This window comes from Podarcis filfolensis (assembly GCF_964270895.1).
Source record: "Podarcis filfolensis genome assembly, chromosome: 7".
NCBI classification, from domain to species: Eukaryota; Metazoa; Chordata; class Lepidosauria; order Squamata; family Lacertidae; genus Podarcis; species Podarcis filfolensis.
The window spans coordinates 10474331-10493002 of record NC_139603.1 but is presented as its reverse complement, the minus strand read 5'-3'; the positions used below and the strand labels follow the sequence as shown (position 1 = coordinate 10493002).

General features: G+C 44.0%; 1 protein-coding gene across 2 annotated transcripts in view; it reads left to right on the top strand.

Moving 5' to 3' along the window:
* Positions 1 to 18672, top strand: part of CTNNAL1 (catenin alpha like 1) — a 56580-nt gene that overhangs the window by 10095 nt on the left and 27813 nt on the right. For both annotated transcript variants that reach the window (XM_083624628.1, XM_083624627.1), the window contains exons 2-6: positions 10784 to 10973; positions 13105 to 13292; positions 13902 to 14021; positions 17252 to 17341; positions 18181 to 18351. In XM_083624628.1, the coding sequence (XP_083480754.1) occupies positions 10784 to 10973; positions 13105 to 13292; positions 13902 to 14021; positions 17252 to 17341; positions 18181 to 18351 (759 nt within the window). The remainder of the gene's footprint in view (positions 1 to 10783; positions 10974 to 13104; positions 13293 to 13901; positions 14022 to 17251; positions 17342 to 18180; positions 18352 to 18672) is intronic.

The window sequence follows — 18672 nt, the reverse complement described above, 5'->3', positions numbered from 1 at the left end:
TTGGTAATAGAATGTCAAGGGTCAGTATACTAAGATACGGTTAAAAAAGAAGCATTCAAAATCAGCATTATATATGCAGGGCATTATTCATTAAAGTGAATCCCCTGCCCCCAAGATTCAGGCTAAATCATGACAAAGTATGAAGTTTACTTCTGTGTGTGTGCGCAAGCATGAGGGAGAAAGAAAGAGAGGCAATTTATGTTAGACTATAAATGATCTGTTAGACGTAGAATCGGAAATTTACATGTGCTATAATTATAAAGATGTCATTGTGTGAGCTGTTCTCTTACAGGCTGCTTATTTGTTTAAATGGAGTGGTGATTTTCAAATTAAAATGTAGGAAAAAGTGAAATCATTTGGGGGGGGCGTTTCCTCAGTTGGAGGATTAGTAATGGTGGACAAACTTTCTGAATTACAGCTTTGAAACTCTTTTCTTTATGTAATAGTGTGCAACTGCAGGATAGTGTTGAGTGGGTGGAGCTGTGGTCTAAACCACTGAGCCTCTTGCTGATCGGTAGATTGGCAGTTCGAATCACCACGACAGGGTGAGCTCCCGTTGCTCGGTCCCTGCTCCTGCCAACCTAGCAGTTCAAAAGCATGTCTGTGCAAGTAGATAAATAGGTACCACTCCGGTGGGAAGGTAAACGGTGTTTCTGTGCTCTCTGGTTTCCGTCAGTGTCCCGTTGCACCAGAAGCAGTTTAGTCAAGCTGGCCACATGACCTGGAAAGCTGTCTGTGGACAAACACCGGCTCCCTTGGCCTGAAAGCAAGATGAGCGCCACAACCCCATAGTCGCCTTTGACTGGACTTAACCATCCAGGGGTCCTTTACCTTTTACCTTAGTGTTGAGTACCTTTGATTAGCAGCAAAACACGAGCGGTTGCCAGGAGTTTCTCTGCATTTTGCAGATAAACTGTTCAGAACCTGATGCAGTCTGAGTACATTTTATGGGAGTTTTGACCCCCCACAGGGGCCTGTAAATGGGAAATACCTGAATTGGGGTTGCATGTTTGGATTGGATATGAAGCACTGGCTGAGCAAAGGGATTGGAGAGCTAATATGGTGTGGTGTGGTGTGTCTTTGGCTGGATTTAAATTTCCAATCCTCCATCATGTTTGTGGGTGACCTCGGCCCAGCCTCCCCCAACCTGCTGCCCTCCAGATGTTTTGAACTACAACTCCCATCAGCCCCAGCACACCCATTGTACAGGAGCTGTAGTCCAAAATATCTGAAGGGTACCAGGTTCCAGTAGGCTGCCTTTGCCAGATCACATGCTCTTAGCCTAATCTGAGAATAATGGTGAGAATAAAAGAGGGGACCGTGTGTACCATAATAAATGCCATTTATAAGCAGGTTTTCATGTATAAATATATTTACGCCTTATAAAAAGAAAAGAAAAAAATCTTTTTTCTCCCCGGCCTTGTATTTTTCATGAACGTAACAAAATTTTGTCACAGCCCTGAAATAAATATGTCATTGGAATAGTTTTAGCTTCACTTCATGTGCAGCTGTGTTATGATTTAGACACAGTTGCTGTTGTTTTTTTTAAAAAAGGGATATAAAGCAACTTCATGTGTAAACCAGTATCTGAGATCTGGTTGTTCCGAAATTCCCCCTTTTTGAAGACATTACATGATTTAGAGATATCACTGATCTATTCTCAGGTTTTAAAAACGTTTTGTTCCTAGCAGAGCCTGGGTTATTTAGCAGTTGGTCAGAAAACAGGCATTCTGGTTTGGTATCATTTCCTCCTGGGCGCATGTGATAAGCTCTTGTCTGCTGTTCCAGAAATGGGAAGAGCTATGTTCTGTGTCATAATTTTGGCTGAGTGCCTGGAGGGGCAATGAGTGGTCTGCACATGTGAGGTTTAATTCTGTAAACTACCTTAAAGTTGGTTTTATTATTCCCTGGTGAGTAGCGGGAGGCCTGGGCGTGAGAATGTGGAACAGATGGTTTATTCTGCCTGCCCTGTGTGAAAGAAACATTTCCACTGCTTTTCTCTTGAGTGTATTGCTCTGCTTCCTCAACTTCGGCTAGTAGGTGATTTTCGAAGGATTTGGGTGATTTTGAGAAGCGGCTTTTGCCTCACGGCACAAACAAACAATGGCTGAATAAGAGGGCAGAAATTTAGTATCAGTTACCAGAAGGGCATCTAAACAAACAAACAAACAAGCAAGACACTTTTATTTATGTTATGTACTGAGTTGAACAGGATCCAAAATGCAGCAGTCTGATTGGTCCCAGAACAATAGGATTCAGAATGCAACAGCAGTCTGATTGGTCCTAGAACAATAGGATTCAGAATGCAGCAGTCTGATTGGTCCACAGGAGCCACCCAATCCAGCTCCAGGTGGAAGTGAATCCACAACCTGATTGGCCTACAGGAGAATCCTGGAATTAGCCAATCACATGGGGCCCATTGTGTAAATAATGTACCGTATATAAAGCAGACACTCTGGGGGAACTTCCATTCCTACTCACCACTATCCGCTGAATAAAGAGCATGAAATCCACTATTGACTCCAAGTATATTTCAATTTACATGTCATTAGAATGAGAGACTCTTAATTTCAGGGTTCTGGGTTCGAGTCCCACATTGGGCCAAAGATTCCTGCATTGCAGGGGGTGGAATAAATGACCCTCGTTCTCCCTTCCAACTCTATGATTCTGTGAACCACAGGTGAAAGTGAACAAACTATACTGTGGACATTCAGTGGAGATAACCCATAGGGTCGTAAATCCCAGAGCTTAAAATAGCCAGTTGCTTTGTTTTCCCTTTGCGATGTTTTGGACACAGCAGGACTCTTCAAGAAAATGCATAATTCTGGGTTTCTTTTAGGATGAAGGTCTTTTGTTGTGTTCTGCAGTGGCTGAATCAGGGGGACGGGGACGGGGGGGGGGTGGAGTTTCTGCTCCTAATTATCCTCTCGCCTCCTGAGTTTAATTTTGTCGTTGTCTTTCCCCATTAGCTCTGCAGCTCAAGGCTTTGGCTGGCAACAGACTGTTTAACACACTTGTCAGTTTGAATGTTTCCTTTGGGCTTCCCAGAGTCGTGCTAATTTCGCTCTGTTGGCGGTTCTTAATTGTGTGAGCAGCGGCAGAACAACTGAAGAGTCACCCCTCGAATGTGCTCTCATCTGGCTGGTACAATGATGCTCCCGTACAGCAGAATCGTTGCTAATGGTTGTGATAACTAAAAACACTGATTAGCAAGTTCCATTCATCTCAAAAGAGAATTAGAAGAGTTTCTAATTAGGGTTGAAGTGTTTAGAGCTGGAGGTGAAATGTTTGAAATCAGGACGGGGCAACTTGAGCAACGCTGGCAGTGCAATCCTATATAGTCCTGTACTCAGAAGTAAGTCACGTTTAATTCAGTGGGGCTGTGGTCTAAACCACTGAGCCTCTCGGGCTTGCTGATCAGAAGGTTGGCAGTTCGAATCCCCGCAACCGGGTGAGGTCCCGTTGCTCTGTCCCAGCTTCTGCCAACCTAAGCAGTTTGAAAGCACACCAGTGCAAGTAGATAAATAGGTACCACTGTGTCAGGAAGCTAAATGGCGTTTTCGTGCACTCTGGTTTCCGTCATGGTGTTCCGTTGCACCAGAAGCAGTTTAGTCATGCTGGCCACTTGACATCGAAAGCTGTCTGTGGACAAACGCTAGCTCCTTCGGCCTGAAAGCGAGATGAGCGCCGCAACCCCATAGTCGCCTTTGACTGGACTTAACCGTCCAGGGGTCCTTTACCTTTACTCCCACAGATAAGTAGGCATAGGATTGCAGTCCAAGAGTCCTGTCAGAAATGTATCCTGGGTAGAGCCACAACAATGCACTACTTTTTAGCCACATAAAATTAATAAGCTGTGCTGTCACTGTCACGAACATTTTGTTTATTACGGTTCTCCCTCCAAGGACCTTGCAGTAGGCTGTTATGGCCTTCCATCTAGGAAGATCTTAAGGCCAGACCTGTTTAACTGCCTTCTAACCATTATGCAGAACACAAGTATATCTTGTGGACTAGAAACTTCAGTAATTAAAAAAAAACCCTGATGTTTACATTCCTAGAAATGTTGGACTCCATAAACTGCATGCTGCTTGCAGCTATATGAGATCATGCACAGGACACAGGAGGCGTAAAGATCATTGCAAAAAAAACCAACAACCCTGAATTGGTCTGTAACGAATTTTAATAGCTTGCCTACTTGCTCTGAAACAAATGTTATCATGGCCTAACTAGATATTTTTTTGCAAGGAATAAGCGCTTTTTATTTTTTAAAAACAAAACCCATAAAGTTCAGTAGATTTTTTTTTTAATTTTTGATTTTTTTTGTCTTTGGCTTATCGCCAAAGAGAATTTCCTCCTTGTCCCTGTGATCTGGGGCAGGGGTATTGAATAACGTGAAGATAAGTTAATTTGTGCCTGCACAGACTTGCCCACGCTTGAGAGGCAACCTAATTATTCTTGCTTGATTTTGGAAAGGTTCATTAAACCTTACCATGAACAAGATATCTCGGGGCAGCTGCTGTTGTATCTGACACCTTCCTGGATTTCTGAAAGCCTTCAGTTCATCTTTATGGTTTCATGCTTCCTGTGGTGACGGAAGGACACACAGTTCTGTATCCCCATGTCCACTCTGCCGTACAATGTCATAAATGTTTGGTTGCTCCTCTCTCTCCTCTTTCTGTAATGTGAACACCAGCCACCAGCGCTTGTCAACATTTGGCCTATTAGCAGTGCCATTCCTCAGCATGTTTACTCAGAGGTCGGCCCCATTGAGTTCAATGAGACTTACTCTCATTAAGAATAAACCAAGAGCACAGTCCATTGGGAAGCAACGGCATTGAAATCAATGGGAACAGAGCAGCACTGAATTCTTGGGCTGCCTCCATACATTTTAGTAGTGTTTGTACAGGAGAGAAAGCCCGGGAATTGTACTCTGAAGATCAGTCTCCTCTCTTTCCTTATTTCTAGAAAGGAATTTACTTCAGTGTAAGTTCAACCACAGAGCCTCGGGCTTGCCGATCAGAAGGTTGGCGGTTTGAATCCCTGCGACGGGGTGAGCTCCCGTTGCTTGGTCCCTGCTCCTGCCAACCTAGCAGTTCGAAAGTGCAAGTAGATAAATAGGTACCACTCCAGCGGGAAGGTAAATGGTGTTTCTGTGCGCTGCTCTGGTTCGCCAGAAGTGGCTTAGTCATGCTGGCCACATGACCTGGAAGCTGTATGCCGGATCCCTCGGCCAATAAAGTGAGATGAGCGCCGCAATCCCAGAGTTGTCCGCGACTGGACCGAATGGTCAGGGGTCCCTTTACCTTTACCTAAGTTCAACCAGCTTTTGTGTGTGTGTGAAATAAAGCCAGCTACATTTACTACAGGGATTGGCAACTATTTTTTGGTCAGTGGGCACCTTTGGAGTTTTGAGAAAGGGCCATTGGTGCGCACACTACATGGGGACATGTGCTCAGAAGAAGCAAGCGCGAACTGAACAGGAAGAGCAAACAGTCTCTCTTCATTGTGGATTTTTGAAGGAACATCTCCGAAACCCACATTCCCAGCATGTTCACACACTTGTCTCAGTGACGTCTCGCTGGCTCGGTCATGTCCACAGAATGGAAGATGGCAGGATCCCCAAGGGAAAGCAGGCTTCTGGCACCAGGCCTGCTGGCAGACTAACTCTGTGTTACAAAGATGTCTGCATACATGACATGAGCGCTGGCAACAACAACTTTGCTGTATGAGAATCCCTTGCAGACCATTGCGGTGCCTGGAGACAGGCAGCCAAGTCGTGTATCCATCGCAGAGACCAGGGGAGGAATGACTGCTGGGAGGAGCACAGGGGGAAGAAACGCCATGGTGCATCTGCAGCGGCAAAACTGGACGCCGCCTTCTGCCCCAGCTGCAACAAAACATGTCTCCCGTATCGGTTTCTACAACCACAGCAGGAGCTGCAATTTGCTTTACCCCTCGAAGGTGCACTCTTCCATTGTCTCCTGAGACAGACCAATACCAACCTATTTACCAAGATCCTCCATGGGCATCATAGGTACTAGTGGGAAAAATGATGCCTGGACAAAATGATGCTCTGTTGGCAACCCCTGTTTTGCTGTAAGCAGGTTTTAAATGTCTCTGTATTCATGCAAGCCCCAGCATTAAGGTAAAAAGCGACGTTCATTTGCACAGCAACTGATTGGGTGCAAGGCACCCCACTGCAATGAAATCTTATTTACAATCACGTATTTTTCGCTCTATAAGACGCACCAGACCACAAGATGCACCTAGTTTTTGGAGGAGGAAAACGAGAAAAAAAATATTCTGAATCTCAGAAGCCAGAACAGCAAGAGGGATCGCTGCACAGTGAAAGCAGCAATCCCTCTTGCTGTTCTGGCTTCTGGGATAGCTGCGCAGCCTCCATTTGCTCCATAAGACGCACACACATTTCCCCTTACTTTTTAGGAAGGAAAAAGTGAGTCTTATAGAGCAAAAAATACGGTAATATACATTTCAGATTTGCATTCTTCTGACAAGGCAGTGAATATTTTTGCCATGATTGGGAAGTGGGACTAGCGCTGCCTGTTGGAGGGAACCATATGTCACGAACTGGTCCCTGAATTCCTAATGTTTACTGTTCATTTACTCTCCTTTCAACTTCTTCCCTCTTCTGAGATGCTTTGTGAAGTTGTGAATTCAGGACTTACGTAGGACTTTCTTTATCTTGTTAAGGAATCCCAGGTGAAATGTTTTCTGTTGAAAGATACTTCAAACTAAACATGTGCTTGCAAGTGAATTGTGAAGTCAGGCCAACATGGTGTAATTTGACATAATTCTGTTTACATGTGACGTCCTGGTATGAAACTGAGATGAAGCAAAAGCCTGTGATTTTTAAGGGGTTATTTTACTTATTTTTAACTCACTTTAAGCTTGGATTCAGCATTTGATTATGCACATGGGGCATTAAGATGTTGTGTTTTTTTCTAGGACAGTCTATGTAAACTGGTATGCTGCTATTATTATTATTATTATTATTATTATTATTATTAGTTTGGATAGGTTTGCCAGTAGGCTTTGGCCAAGTAAGCTTAAAGATAGATCTCGTATTCAGAGGTAGTACATATCTAATTCCCAGATGATGGAGGCAAGACAGGACTGCTTGGCCTCTGTTTGGAGACAGGAATGCTGGACCAGATGGAGCCAGCTCTAGTATTCATTTTTTGGTTCTTATCACCATCTCCTGCAATTTGGCAGTTTTAGGCGTCGTGGTCTGGATGAGGAAAAATGAACACAGAAGAGAAAATAAATGAATAAAGAGAAGCACTGGGAACACACACCTGCTCATTTCTTGCTGGAGAGTTAAACAAGAATTGAGGAGGAACTTGGGAGACTGGTGAGATATTAGTCCATGGCCTGGCATCCTTTCAAGTCACCTCATGAATGGAGGAGAAGGGGAGGGCACAACATGCAAACCCATTTTTAAGAAGCAACTGGCCACCGGTAAGCCAAATGGGGTGACCCCGTGCCAAATAGAAACACATTCACTTGCCATTCAGTGCAAGCAAATGTACCCTTGTTTATTTTGTTGACTGCTGCTCTAGGATCACATCTTAAGCCTAGATTTAGTTGATGCAGAAGGAAACATGCAATCTCTTGTCCGAACAAGGTTCAGAGGTGTGGCGTTGCTGTTGTTGTTTTTTTTAAAAAAGATTGTTAATCTGTTTACATAACGTATTCAGGAGTGGGGAGTCAAACAAACATTTTACTGAGATCGCAGACCGGTGTATCACTTCAGATTGCGTATGGGGGCTCATATGTTTGAAGGACTTGCAATTAGAAATGAGTAAATCCCTACACCGGGCAGAACACTGGGGCCAATGGTTCCACCATATTCTGTCTCTGACAAACTTGCTTCCTACATGGCATGCAGTGAGGTGTGTTTTTGTACGGAGGAGTATTTATTCATGTTAAATCGCCATGCGCAGCCTGAAACGGTACAGCCCACACACAAGTTTTCCACCTCAGTAAGAAACTAGGCCTAATGGGTCAATCAATAAGATTGCTAATCTTATACCTGCTCTTCCTTCAAGGAAATTTGAGCAGAATTCTGCTTTGCTTCAACCTGACCCATTTGACTGAATTGCCTCTGTACTGTGTGCCTAGAGAACATAAGAAGAGTGGAGAAAGAAAATATCCCTCTGGGGATAGCAGCCTTGTCCTCCATGAATTTGCCTAATCCTCTTTCAAAGACATTGAAGTTGTTGGCCACCAATGCCTCTTGAGAGAGCAAATTCCATCGTTTCAGAGCACACTCTATTTTATACAGTGGCATTCCTATCTTCCTTGACCCTTGGCCATGCTGGCTGAACCTAATGGGGGGTCCTGCAGTTTCAAGAGAGCCAGAAATCCCTGCTTTACATGATAATATGAATGTGAAGGGATGCAGATGGCGCTGTGGTCTAAACCACAGAGCCTAGGGCTTGCCAATCAGAAGGTCGGTGGTTCGAATTCCCGCAACGGGGTGAGCTCCTGTTGCTCGGTCCCTGCTCCTGCCAACCTAGCAGTTCGAAAGCACGGCAAAGTGCAAAGTAGATAAATAGGTACCGCACTGGTGGGAAGGTAAACTGCGTTTCCGTGCGCTGCTCTGGTTCACCAGAAGCGGCTTAGTCATGCTGGCCACATGACCCGGAAGCTGTCTGCGGACAAACGCCGGCTCCCTCTGCCTATAGAGTGAGATGAGCGCCGCAACCCCAGAGTCGTCTGCGACTGGACCTAACAGTCAGGGGTACCTTTACCTTTACCTTATGAATGTGAAGTAGCCTGAGGTTGATGTGAGCTTCAGGAGACTAGTGGTTATCCAAGGATAGCTGATCACGTAAACATCGTATGAGGTTCTACCACTCTGTTGTCTCCTGCCAAAGAAAGAGGAGATTTATTTAGGAAAAACTTTTGCCCATTAGCGATAGCATGTGTAACAAAACAAAAAAATGACACTCAAACATTGAGATAGAGATTATTAGAAGCAGTTAATTCATGATGAATATTCATCTGGAATTGTGTGAACTTTATTTGGTTTGCACCCATAAATGCTTTGCTTATACTTTTATATACTGTTGGTTTCTAACAGATAAAGTTATTTTAGCTTTTAGGTAATGAACGTAACTCATGGGTGCAAATATAAACAGAGGTTAGGTGTTATTCTTGTTGCATTAAGCTAAAATATTGTGTTAGAAGGGTTCCAGTTATAGTTTTAATCCCAGGAGTGTAGCTCATGCAAGGGCTTTCTGTCTAGGAGAATGTGTGATACCTACATGCAAACTGTAGCATACACGAGTTGTGCAGCCCTCTTTTTAACTGCCTTGGGAAGCCACGAGACTCCCCAGAGTTTGTGTCACTTGCACACACAAAAATGTTTACACATTATTTTAATAGGGGAAAGTGGTTGACACATGAAGTAGCCCTTAGTTTTCAGGTGTAAAAAGCCACTGAATTGCTTTAACAGCGGTACAGTGAGCTCACGCACATTTAACTTGTGCTCATTCAGCTTTACACACTTGGCAAAAAATAAATAAATTTGAATGGGAGGCAGAAAGGGAAGCAGGCACCCAGAAGAAAAGACTTTGGCAATCCCACTCGCTGTTGCACCTAACGTGTTTTGACCATACACAATTTAGGTGTGATCCCTGGAACGTAACCCCTGCGTAGGTTGAGAACTTCCTGTGCTTGAAAGAGACATCATGTACATTCTGGAAGAATAGCTATGTTAGGCCCAGTTCATACATTTCCTGGGCCAATGACTCCCTTCACAAGGAGGAATAAGTGTGTGATCTCCCTCTGACATACACCTAATGTAAAATGTCAAGTCTTAAGTTGTGAAAACTGTGTGCGTGTATGCCTGATCTTTTTTTGGGGGGTGAGGAGACATAATCTGAATTGGGCCTCCATATGGACCATCAACATCATGAATTTTATTACTTGTGTTCTAGAGGCATACCTAGGCACCCTTGGCATGGAGCTGTACCAGCACATGTACATGTACATGCACCTGTTCCTTGTGCCCTTGGCAGTTGCTGGCTCTCTCTTGTCTTCCTTCGCGATTCTTGAGTGCTACTGTGCTTCTTGTGCCCTTGGCGGGGACCACCCTAAACAACCCCTAGATGCGCCTCTGGTGTTGCTAAGCCAACCTGCTACCAGTCAGTATTAGGCCACTTTCTAAGTTCCCAAAACATTTGTTGTGGCATGGTCTAAAACCTTACTTCATCAAATGATGATGATTAATTTGATTACTTATCCACCGTTCACCGTAACATCCTAGGGTGGATTGCAGTGATTTTAACAATACAATACAGTGGTACCTCTAGATGCGAATGGGATCCGTTCCAGAGCCCCGTCCGCATCTAGAAGCAAACATAACCAGCGACGGCACGTCTGCGCACACGCGTGTTGCTTTTCGACGCTTCTGCGCATGCGCGCAACGTCATTTTGAGCGTCTGCGCATGCGCAAGCGGCGAAACCCGGAAGTAACGCGCTCCGTTACTCCCGGGTTGCTGCGGAGCGCAACTCAAACGCGCTCATCCCGAAGCACATTCAACCCGAGGTATGACTGTATTTAAAAACGGTTTAAAACACCACAGTCACACAGCTAGGGTGCATCCCCAAAAGATAAATATCTCTCAGGTAAATATAGTTTTTCTGTTCCTTCCCCTGCCCCCACTTTCTATTATTGTTTTGAGTTGAGCTTCTCAATATATGCCGACACACTGTTTAATGTGTAATTTTAACTGATAAATGTTTTTGCTTTCAGATAACCACCCTCATTAACCATAAGGATAAGCCAAAGAAGTCAGACAAGACTTTGAGAGCGGTCCAGCAAGTGGGCCAAGCCGTAAAACTGGCTGTTGGGAGATTTGTCATGGTCGGCGAAGCTATAGCCAATGAAAACCAAGAGTTGAAAGAGGAAATGAAGGTTGCCTGCACTGAAGCAAAGCAAGCAGGTAAGTGGGTATTTTTAGAGCATTAGAGGCTTGCCATCATCTCTGCTCTGAGAACCCCAGAAAATGCTTCTTTCTTCCAGCTGCTAAAGATAGCTTGAGAGGTGGTGATTAAAGCCATTGGGTGTTGATTTGGCCGGCAAGGAGGAGTTGCAATTTATAATCTTTTTAGTATTTGCAGCAGTGCTCATATCTCCCTACTGGGATTTCTTCTAGCTAGGATGTCTACTTTTTTGCTGAAATTGTACTAACTCCTTCTGTTGATTACTGGCATGTAGCCAGTTGGGTAAAGTGAAGTATTAACCTGGAGAAATTGTGGAATGACCCAGCTCCTCAGGGATAATCCTTACGTGATTATGTAAAATAGAGACTGTGGTAATGATTGCGTTGGCTCATTGGAGAATCCTCTGTGGCTTCTGGAAGGAAGTCCCACGTGTCTAGGCACCTAAATTGGGGGTGACTGCATCTTGTACTCTTTAAATGATGATGTAGAAAGGTGGCCAGTCAGAGAGTGAAGCACTAGAGAATAAAAAAGTTTGCCCACAACCCCTCCCCAAAAAAATCTTGCCCCAGTGACGTGGTTATAAAATGATCACTTGAGACCTCTGCTCACAAAACAGCATTGCAATAAACACCCCTTCTGATGATTAAAAAGATAGAAATTGAACATTTTGTGATATTATTATTATTATTATTATTATTATTATTTTGAATTGATTAGTCACTTGATCTTGCCCAGGGCAACCCAAAGCAACTTACAACCAAACAAATAAGCAGACAAAGAGAAAGCTCCACATAGATAAATTAAAACCAAGAGGAAAAAGAAATACATTTAAAACATCCTGCCCACTTCTAAAAGCCCACAGATTACAAGGCCAAGGCCTGGTTATAGAGGAAAGCTTTTGCCTGGCATGCTTCCAGGACCTGAGAAAATAATGGAGGAAACCCTAGTTTTATACTTTAAAACAATAGAAAAAGAAGGAGGCATTATTGAGCCTCACTTCATCAGTAATGAAAACCGAACGGCACCTTATTCTTCCAAACAGCCCAGGGATTTTCAAACTGATGCAGAATGAAACTTTGCAAAAGAACTAGCTGCTCAGTTCCAGAGTTTTAAAATAGAATTGATGGAAACTGGGAAACAACTAGTTCAGCTCGTAAGAAGAATTTTTATTTTATTTTATTTTTTTACAAACAGGCACTTGGGACTGAAGATATTGCAAAAGTGGTGTTAGAAGTAGAGTTGGTACCTGACAGTACTGTCAAAAAATTGAAAAGAGAGAAGCAAGTAATAAAATACCAACTGTGGGAGGCAGAAAACCTAGTCTTCATCATGATGAAAGATGAAAATGAATGATGGGTTGAATTAGAAAACAGAGAAATACCCGGTCTCCCAATATACATCCTTGCATTGTGGAAGCAAAAACTAATAACATTTCCAGTGACTTAAGAGGGTCCATCTATCCCCTGGTCTTAAGTGTGGAGAATGAGAAAAGAAAAAAATGTCGCCGCTTGTTTCACCTTTTAAACCCCTTGCTTTTCACACAGATCCCCCGCCCCCAATCCAAACAGGCATTGTGAATATGTGCTTCTGGAAAACAAGGGGTTGTACAGTCTGTGAGACTATACTGCGGTATCTGAATAGGAATACAAAGACAGATTTCAGGGGGGGCTCTCTGTGATAGCTTAATTATCATCATTCGAGCATTAGAGTGATTTGGGAGTGGGCTGGGAATAATAGGGGATGAGGAGATTTGCATTTCCTTCGGCAGTTATTTGTCCCTAGACCTTTAGCGCTGTTGATTTAAGATGGCGTACACTCCTCAATACAGCCGTACCTTGGTTTTTGAACAGCCTTGTTCTCACACGTTTTGGCTTCCAAACGATCAAAACCCAGAAGTGACTGTTCCAGTTTTTGAATGTTCTTTTGGAAGCTGAATGTCCGGCGGGGCTTCCGCGGCTTCCGATTGGCTGCAGGAGCTTCCTGCAGCCAATCAGAAGCCGCGCTTTGGAAGTCAAACAATTTGGAAGTCGAACGGACTTCTGGAACGGATTCTGTTCGACTTCCAAGCTACGACTGTACTCAAAATAACTCTGAATCTGTTTTAATTGCTGTACTTTGCTTAATTTGTAGGTGAGACGATAGCACAGCTTACAGATGTAGCTACCATGGACCATCCAGAATCTGATGGCCAGATAACAATTTTCACGGACAAAACAGGAGTGGTAAAAGCTGCAAGACTGTTGCTTTCTTCAGTGACTAAAGTGTTGGTGTTGGCCGACAGAATAGTTATTAAGCAAATTATAACTTCTAGAAACAAGGTATTCAAGGTTTTCTGAATATGGGCACTTCATGCTTGCGTGACTGAACGAGTTGAGTGAGAATGAGGCTTTGTATAGGACTGATAGCATTCCGTTTTATAGATTTGTCAAAGCTAAATGCTTTAAAATGCTGTTGATTTCAATGGGAGCTAGTTAAATAAATTGGACCCAGATGTACAGACGGTGACCGTTTTGCGCAGGGGTTCCATTCCTGGTTCCCTCGTGCATTAGCAGAGTGCACTTTATACCTGTATTTAACTCAGATTAGACTGTATCAATTATGTATTAGCCGTTTTTTGAGCAATAATAACCACCTCCTTAATATGTAACTGCTACACAGCAAACCACAGAATTGGATTTCTTGGTGCTACAATAGGAATAAATGAACATAAATGACCAGATAGGTTGGGAGTTGAGCTACATGTTGGAATCAAAAGATGAGAGGAGACTTGCAATAGGAATAACTGACTTGAGTTGGGTGGCCAAATAACATAAGAAAAGATTTCTTGTGTCTAAAATGCAAAACTAAATGTTCCAGAGATTTTTCTTTTTCTTTACCAGTGATATTATAGGTATGTCATTGATAGCTTTATTAAATTTGTTTGGTAGGTCCTTGTAACAATGGAACAGCTAGAGAGAGTGAGTAGTTTTCAGGAATTTGTGCAAATATTCAGTCAGTTTGGAAATGAAATGGTGGAGTTTGCCCATCTAACTGGAGACCGACAAAACGTAAGTATTGCGAGAAAGCCTGCTGCCCTGTGCTTTAAAAAAAGGAAATAAATGAAGTATATTTAAGCAAAGTACTGCGTTTTTCCCCTGCCTGCTTCCATAGGAGAAGAACAGTCATCTGTTCTGCCACATTAAAAACTCACACTTGCTATTTAGTGGCTGTATTTGAATATCCATTTCTCAGCATGTGAGCTTTATGTACCTACACACAGCTGTTTCACTGCTCCCTTTATGCTGGAGGGACAACAAGCCAGGAAGCTGCAGTCAACCATGGCTTCCTGTTAGGTCCAAGCTGCCAGCGTGCCCGAAAGCCGTTAACCATAGTTTGCTGGGCCAGATGTAATGAGAAGCTATAGTTGGCTGCAGCTTCCTGGCTTGCTTTCCCGCTCGCCTGAAGGGAGGAGCGAAGCAGCAGTGTGTGGGTGCAGGTAGTTCATCCATACCTTAGCTTACTAAGCGAAGATTTCATCATCTGAACACGGCCATTGAGTGTAGTAATAATAATAATAATAATAATAATAATAATAATAATAATAATATATTATTTGTACCCCGCCCATCTGGCTGGGTTTCCCCAGCCACTCTGGGCGGCTTCCAACAAAGATTAAAAATACATTAAAATATCACAGATTAAAAACTTCCCTGAACAGGGCTGCCATCAGATGTCTTCTAAATGTTAGGTAGTTGTTTATCTCTCTGACATCTGATGGGAGGGCGTTCCACAGGGCGGGCGCCACTACCGAGAAGGCCCTCTGCCTGGTTCCCTGTAGCTTTGCTTCTCGCAATGAGGGAACCGACAGAAGGCCCTCGGCGCTGGATAGAACAATGGGGGTGGAGACGCTCCTTCAAGTATACTGGGCCGAGGCCATTTAGGGCTTTAAAGGTCAACACCTACACTTTGAATTGTGCTCAGAAACGTGCTGGGAGCCCAATGTAGGTCTTTCAAGACCGGTGTTATGTGGTCTTGGTGGCCGCCCCAAGTCACCAGTCTAGCTGCCGCAGTGTAGGCTACTTTACACAGATGGGCAACGTATTGGGTATCTTAAGGCATAAAGCTCTTTAGGAACATTGAGATTTCATTTGGCTGTCATTGGCTGAGAGCTAAATGCAGCCTTCACTAACTGGTGCCCTCTATCTGGGGCTGATGGGAGTTGGCGGGTGCCATGTTGGTGAAGCCTGCTAAATGGAACTGTCAGGTTCATAGGCAGTATACCTCTGAATGGCAGGTGGCCGAGACAAATAGTTGGGGAAGGTAGTTTCTGCTTCCGTGTCCTGCATTCGTATATCCTAGAGGCATCTGGCTTGATATTTTTAGAAACAGGATGTGGCCTGGATGGACCTTGGATATGATCTAGCAAGGGGGTTCATACATTCCTACAACCATTTTTGGCAAGGGATATCTGTGTATGAAGTGGACTTCTTTAGAATGAGACAAGCTGGCGAACGAGCCTTGAAATGGAACGAGAGGTGTGAATCGCCCGATCAAATAGACATGAATGAAAACAGCTCCAGCGTACTCTAGGCGACCTTAATAAGGAAATGAAACTATTTGTGCTCCAATTACGGAGGGTGACTTTACATAATCAAAGACCCATGTGGGTTTGTTTCCATTATCTGGATGCCATATTTGTCTTTGATTGCTGGTAATAGATCCCACGTGGATTGCTAGTTCACAATAAACAGTGGAAGCCACAATTTGGCAAGATTCCTATATCACGGTGTCGGCCTAGCAGCCATTTCCTTCAACCTCCTTGCCTCTTGATCACTTAGTACAGTTGTACCTCGGGTTACATACACTTCAGGTTACAGACTCCGCTAACCCAGAAATAGTGCTTCAGGTTAAGAACTTTGCTTCAGGATGAGAACAGAAATCGTGCTCCGGCGGCGCAGCAGCAGCAGGAGGCCCCATTAGCTAAAGTGGTGCTTCAGGTTAAGAACAGTTTCAGGTTAAGAACGGACCTCCGGAACGAATTAAGTACTTAACCTGAGGTACCACTGTACTCTTATTCCCTACCCTCAAACCCCACAGCATATAGCTTCTCCTGACTCCAAGGTTTGTGGATTTTGTTCGGTCTCTTCTGTATGATTTCCCCCTTCTTGTGTCTTTTCCTTGCCCCATTTTCTGCAAGACACTTACTCGTTCCTTTGGGTCAAGGGCAGCCCATCTTGTTTTTGCCACCTGAGGCAAAACCAGAAGGTTGCCTCCACCCCACCCCCACAGCCTTGCTTAAACAGGGTCATGCGGCTGTGGTTGCTTCCGGAGAGATCCCATGGAATGCAAAACAAGGCAGACAAATATGTGATGTTTTATATATTTCCTGCGTGAAAGAACATTTGTGATTCAACGGAGATTGCGCATTTCATGGTAGCTTGGCGATTTATATGGCAAAGGCACACATGCTCGAACTGATACAGCTTCAAAGACAAGACAGTAGAACTGCATCAGTCAGTAAATCTTAAAACAGTGAAGACCCAGAAGTCCAAAGGTGTCAGTAACATGTTTGCCTTATTACAGCACATTTTACATTTTGAGTCGTTTGGATTTTATTTATCAGTAGAGTCTTATCGTATTATAGGAGGACGTTTCAAGTACAGTGGTACCTCAGGTTAAGTACTTAATTCGTTCCAGAGGTCCGTTCTTAACCTGAAACTGTTCTTAACCTGAAGCACCACTTTAGCTAATGGGGCCTCCCGCTGCTGCCGCGCCGCCGGAGCACGATTTCTGTTCTCATCCTGAAGCAAAGTTCTTAACCCGAGGTAATATTTCTGGGTTAGCGGAGTCTGTAACCTGAAGCATATGTACCCCCAGGTACCACTGTATTACCTTAATCTATCAGATGCTTTCAGGTGTCAGAGATAATGGGATCTATCTCAGATGAGTTAATTTACAGAGTTAAGCTGGTCTAACAGTTATCCTCTCTCCACAGAACTAGGAAACTAGTTCTGGGAGAGGGCTGGGGATCTGTAATACAGGATTAAGGCTTCATCAAACTACAGTTCTCAGGGTGCTGGGCTGGAGAGCCACAACAGTTAATCTGTACTAAAAACTATGTAGGTTGGTGGTGTGGATATATCTGAAGCCTGCAAACAGGTAATAGAGTTCAGCCATAATGTTTAATTCCACCCAAATTTTACAGAAAAGCTGTCCAAATACCTCATCATTAGATAAGGAAGTAGCTAAGCTCTTTGACTGGCTATCCACCAAGAGTGTTTTCGTTTTCTTTCCTTAGGATCTGAAAGACGAAAAGAAAAAGGCCAAGATGGCAGCAGCAAGGGCTATTCTCGAGAAATGTACCATGATGCTTCTCACTGCTTCGAAGGTAACTCCTTTACTCGTGACATTAGCAAAGCGAAGACTTTGGGAGTATCTTTGCTGCAGCAGTACAAGGAGAAGAAATTGACTGAAGTAGCACCAGCCAATGCATAGTAAGGCTAGAGGGCTTTCCAAAAGGCAGTGTTGACAAATGCAATGGCTGACTAATTGGTGGGATTGATAATCAGCCTTGACTATTTTGCTTGAGGGAAGGAGGCAGAGCATAGAGAGATTCTTCCTTCAGCAGACGCTGATTTAGGGCGGTGCCTCTGGTTCCCCTGTACCGGGAGCTGAGCCGGGGCAGGGGGCACAGGGTGCCACAAATCTTGAAGGTGTAGTGTACGCGCAGAATTGGAGGCGAGAGGCTGGAAGGCGCAGAATTTTGCACAGGGCGCTGCTGAAATTTGAAAGGCCAAAGTCTGCCCCTGCCTGCAGACTGCACAGAGACGCCTGGATAATACCTGAAGGAGCGTCTCCACCCCCATCGTTCTGCCCAGACGCTGAGGTCCAGCGCCGAGGGCCTTCTGGCGGTTCCCTCATTGCGAGAAGCAAAGCTACAGGGAACCAGGAAGAGGGCCTTCTCAGTAGTGGCGCCCGCCCTATGGAACGCCCTCCCATCAGATGTCAAAGCGATAAACAACTACCTGACATTCAGAAGACATCTTAAGGCAGCCCTGTTCAGGGAAGTTTTTAATGTGTGACATTTTAGTGTATTTTTGGTCTCTGTGGAAGCCACCCAGAGTGGCTGGGGCAACACAGCCAGATGGGCGGGGTACAAATAAATTATTATTATTATTATTATTATTATTATTAATAATAATAATATTTTCAACCTTTATTTCCAAGACCTGTTTAAGACATCCTGACTGTGAATCAGCACGTGTAAACAAAGGAGCCGTGTTCCACAGGATGAGACTAGCTTTGGAGCAGGTAATAGAGATTGTAACAGACTCTCGACCCAGTGGAGAGAATGAACCAGGCCCAGTGAGCATCTATACTGGCATCAAGGAATTCAAGGTAAGGACAAAATAGTGGGGGGTTTTTTTGTTTTTCTTTTGAGAGTGTGGCTTAAATCCCTAGGTGGATACATATGAGCAGAAAACCACCTTCTGTATACTTGGATTGAAGGGCGATAGAAGTTTCCTTTCCTCCAAGGGAAAACAGGAGGCACTCTTTCATGGCAAACCTATCCAATCGTGCTCCAGCGGCACAGCAGCAGCAGGATTTCACTGGTGTTATACACCATCTGTACATCGTTTTCATTATATTTCCTTTAAAGCACTGCAGGCAGTGAAATTTATTTCCTCTTTCCATAATTTCCCCCAATCTTCTAATTGT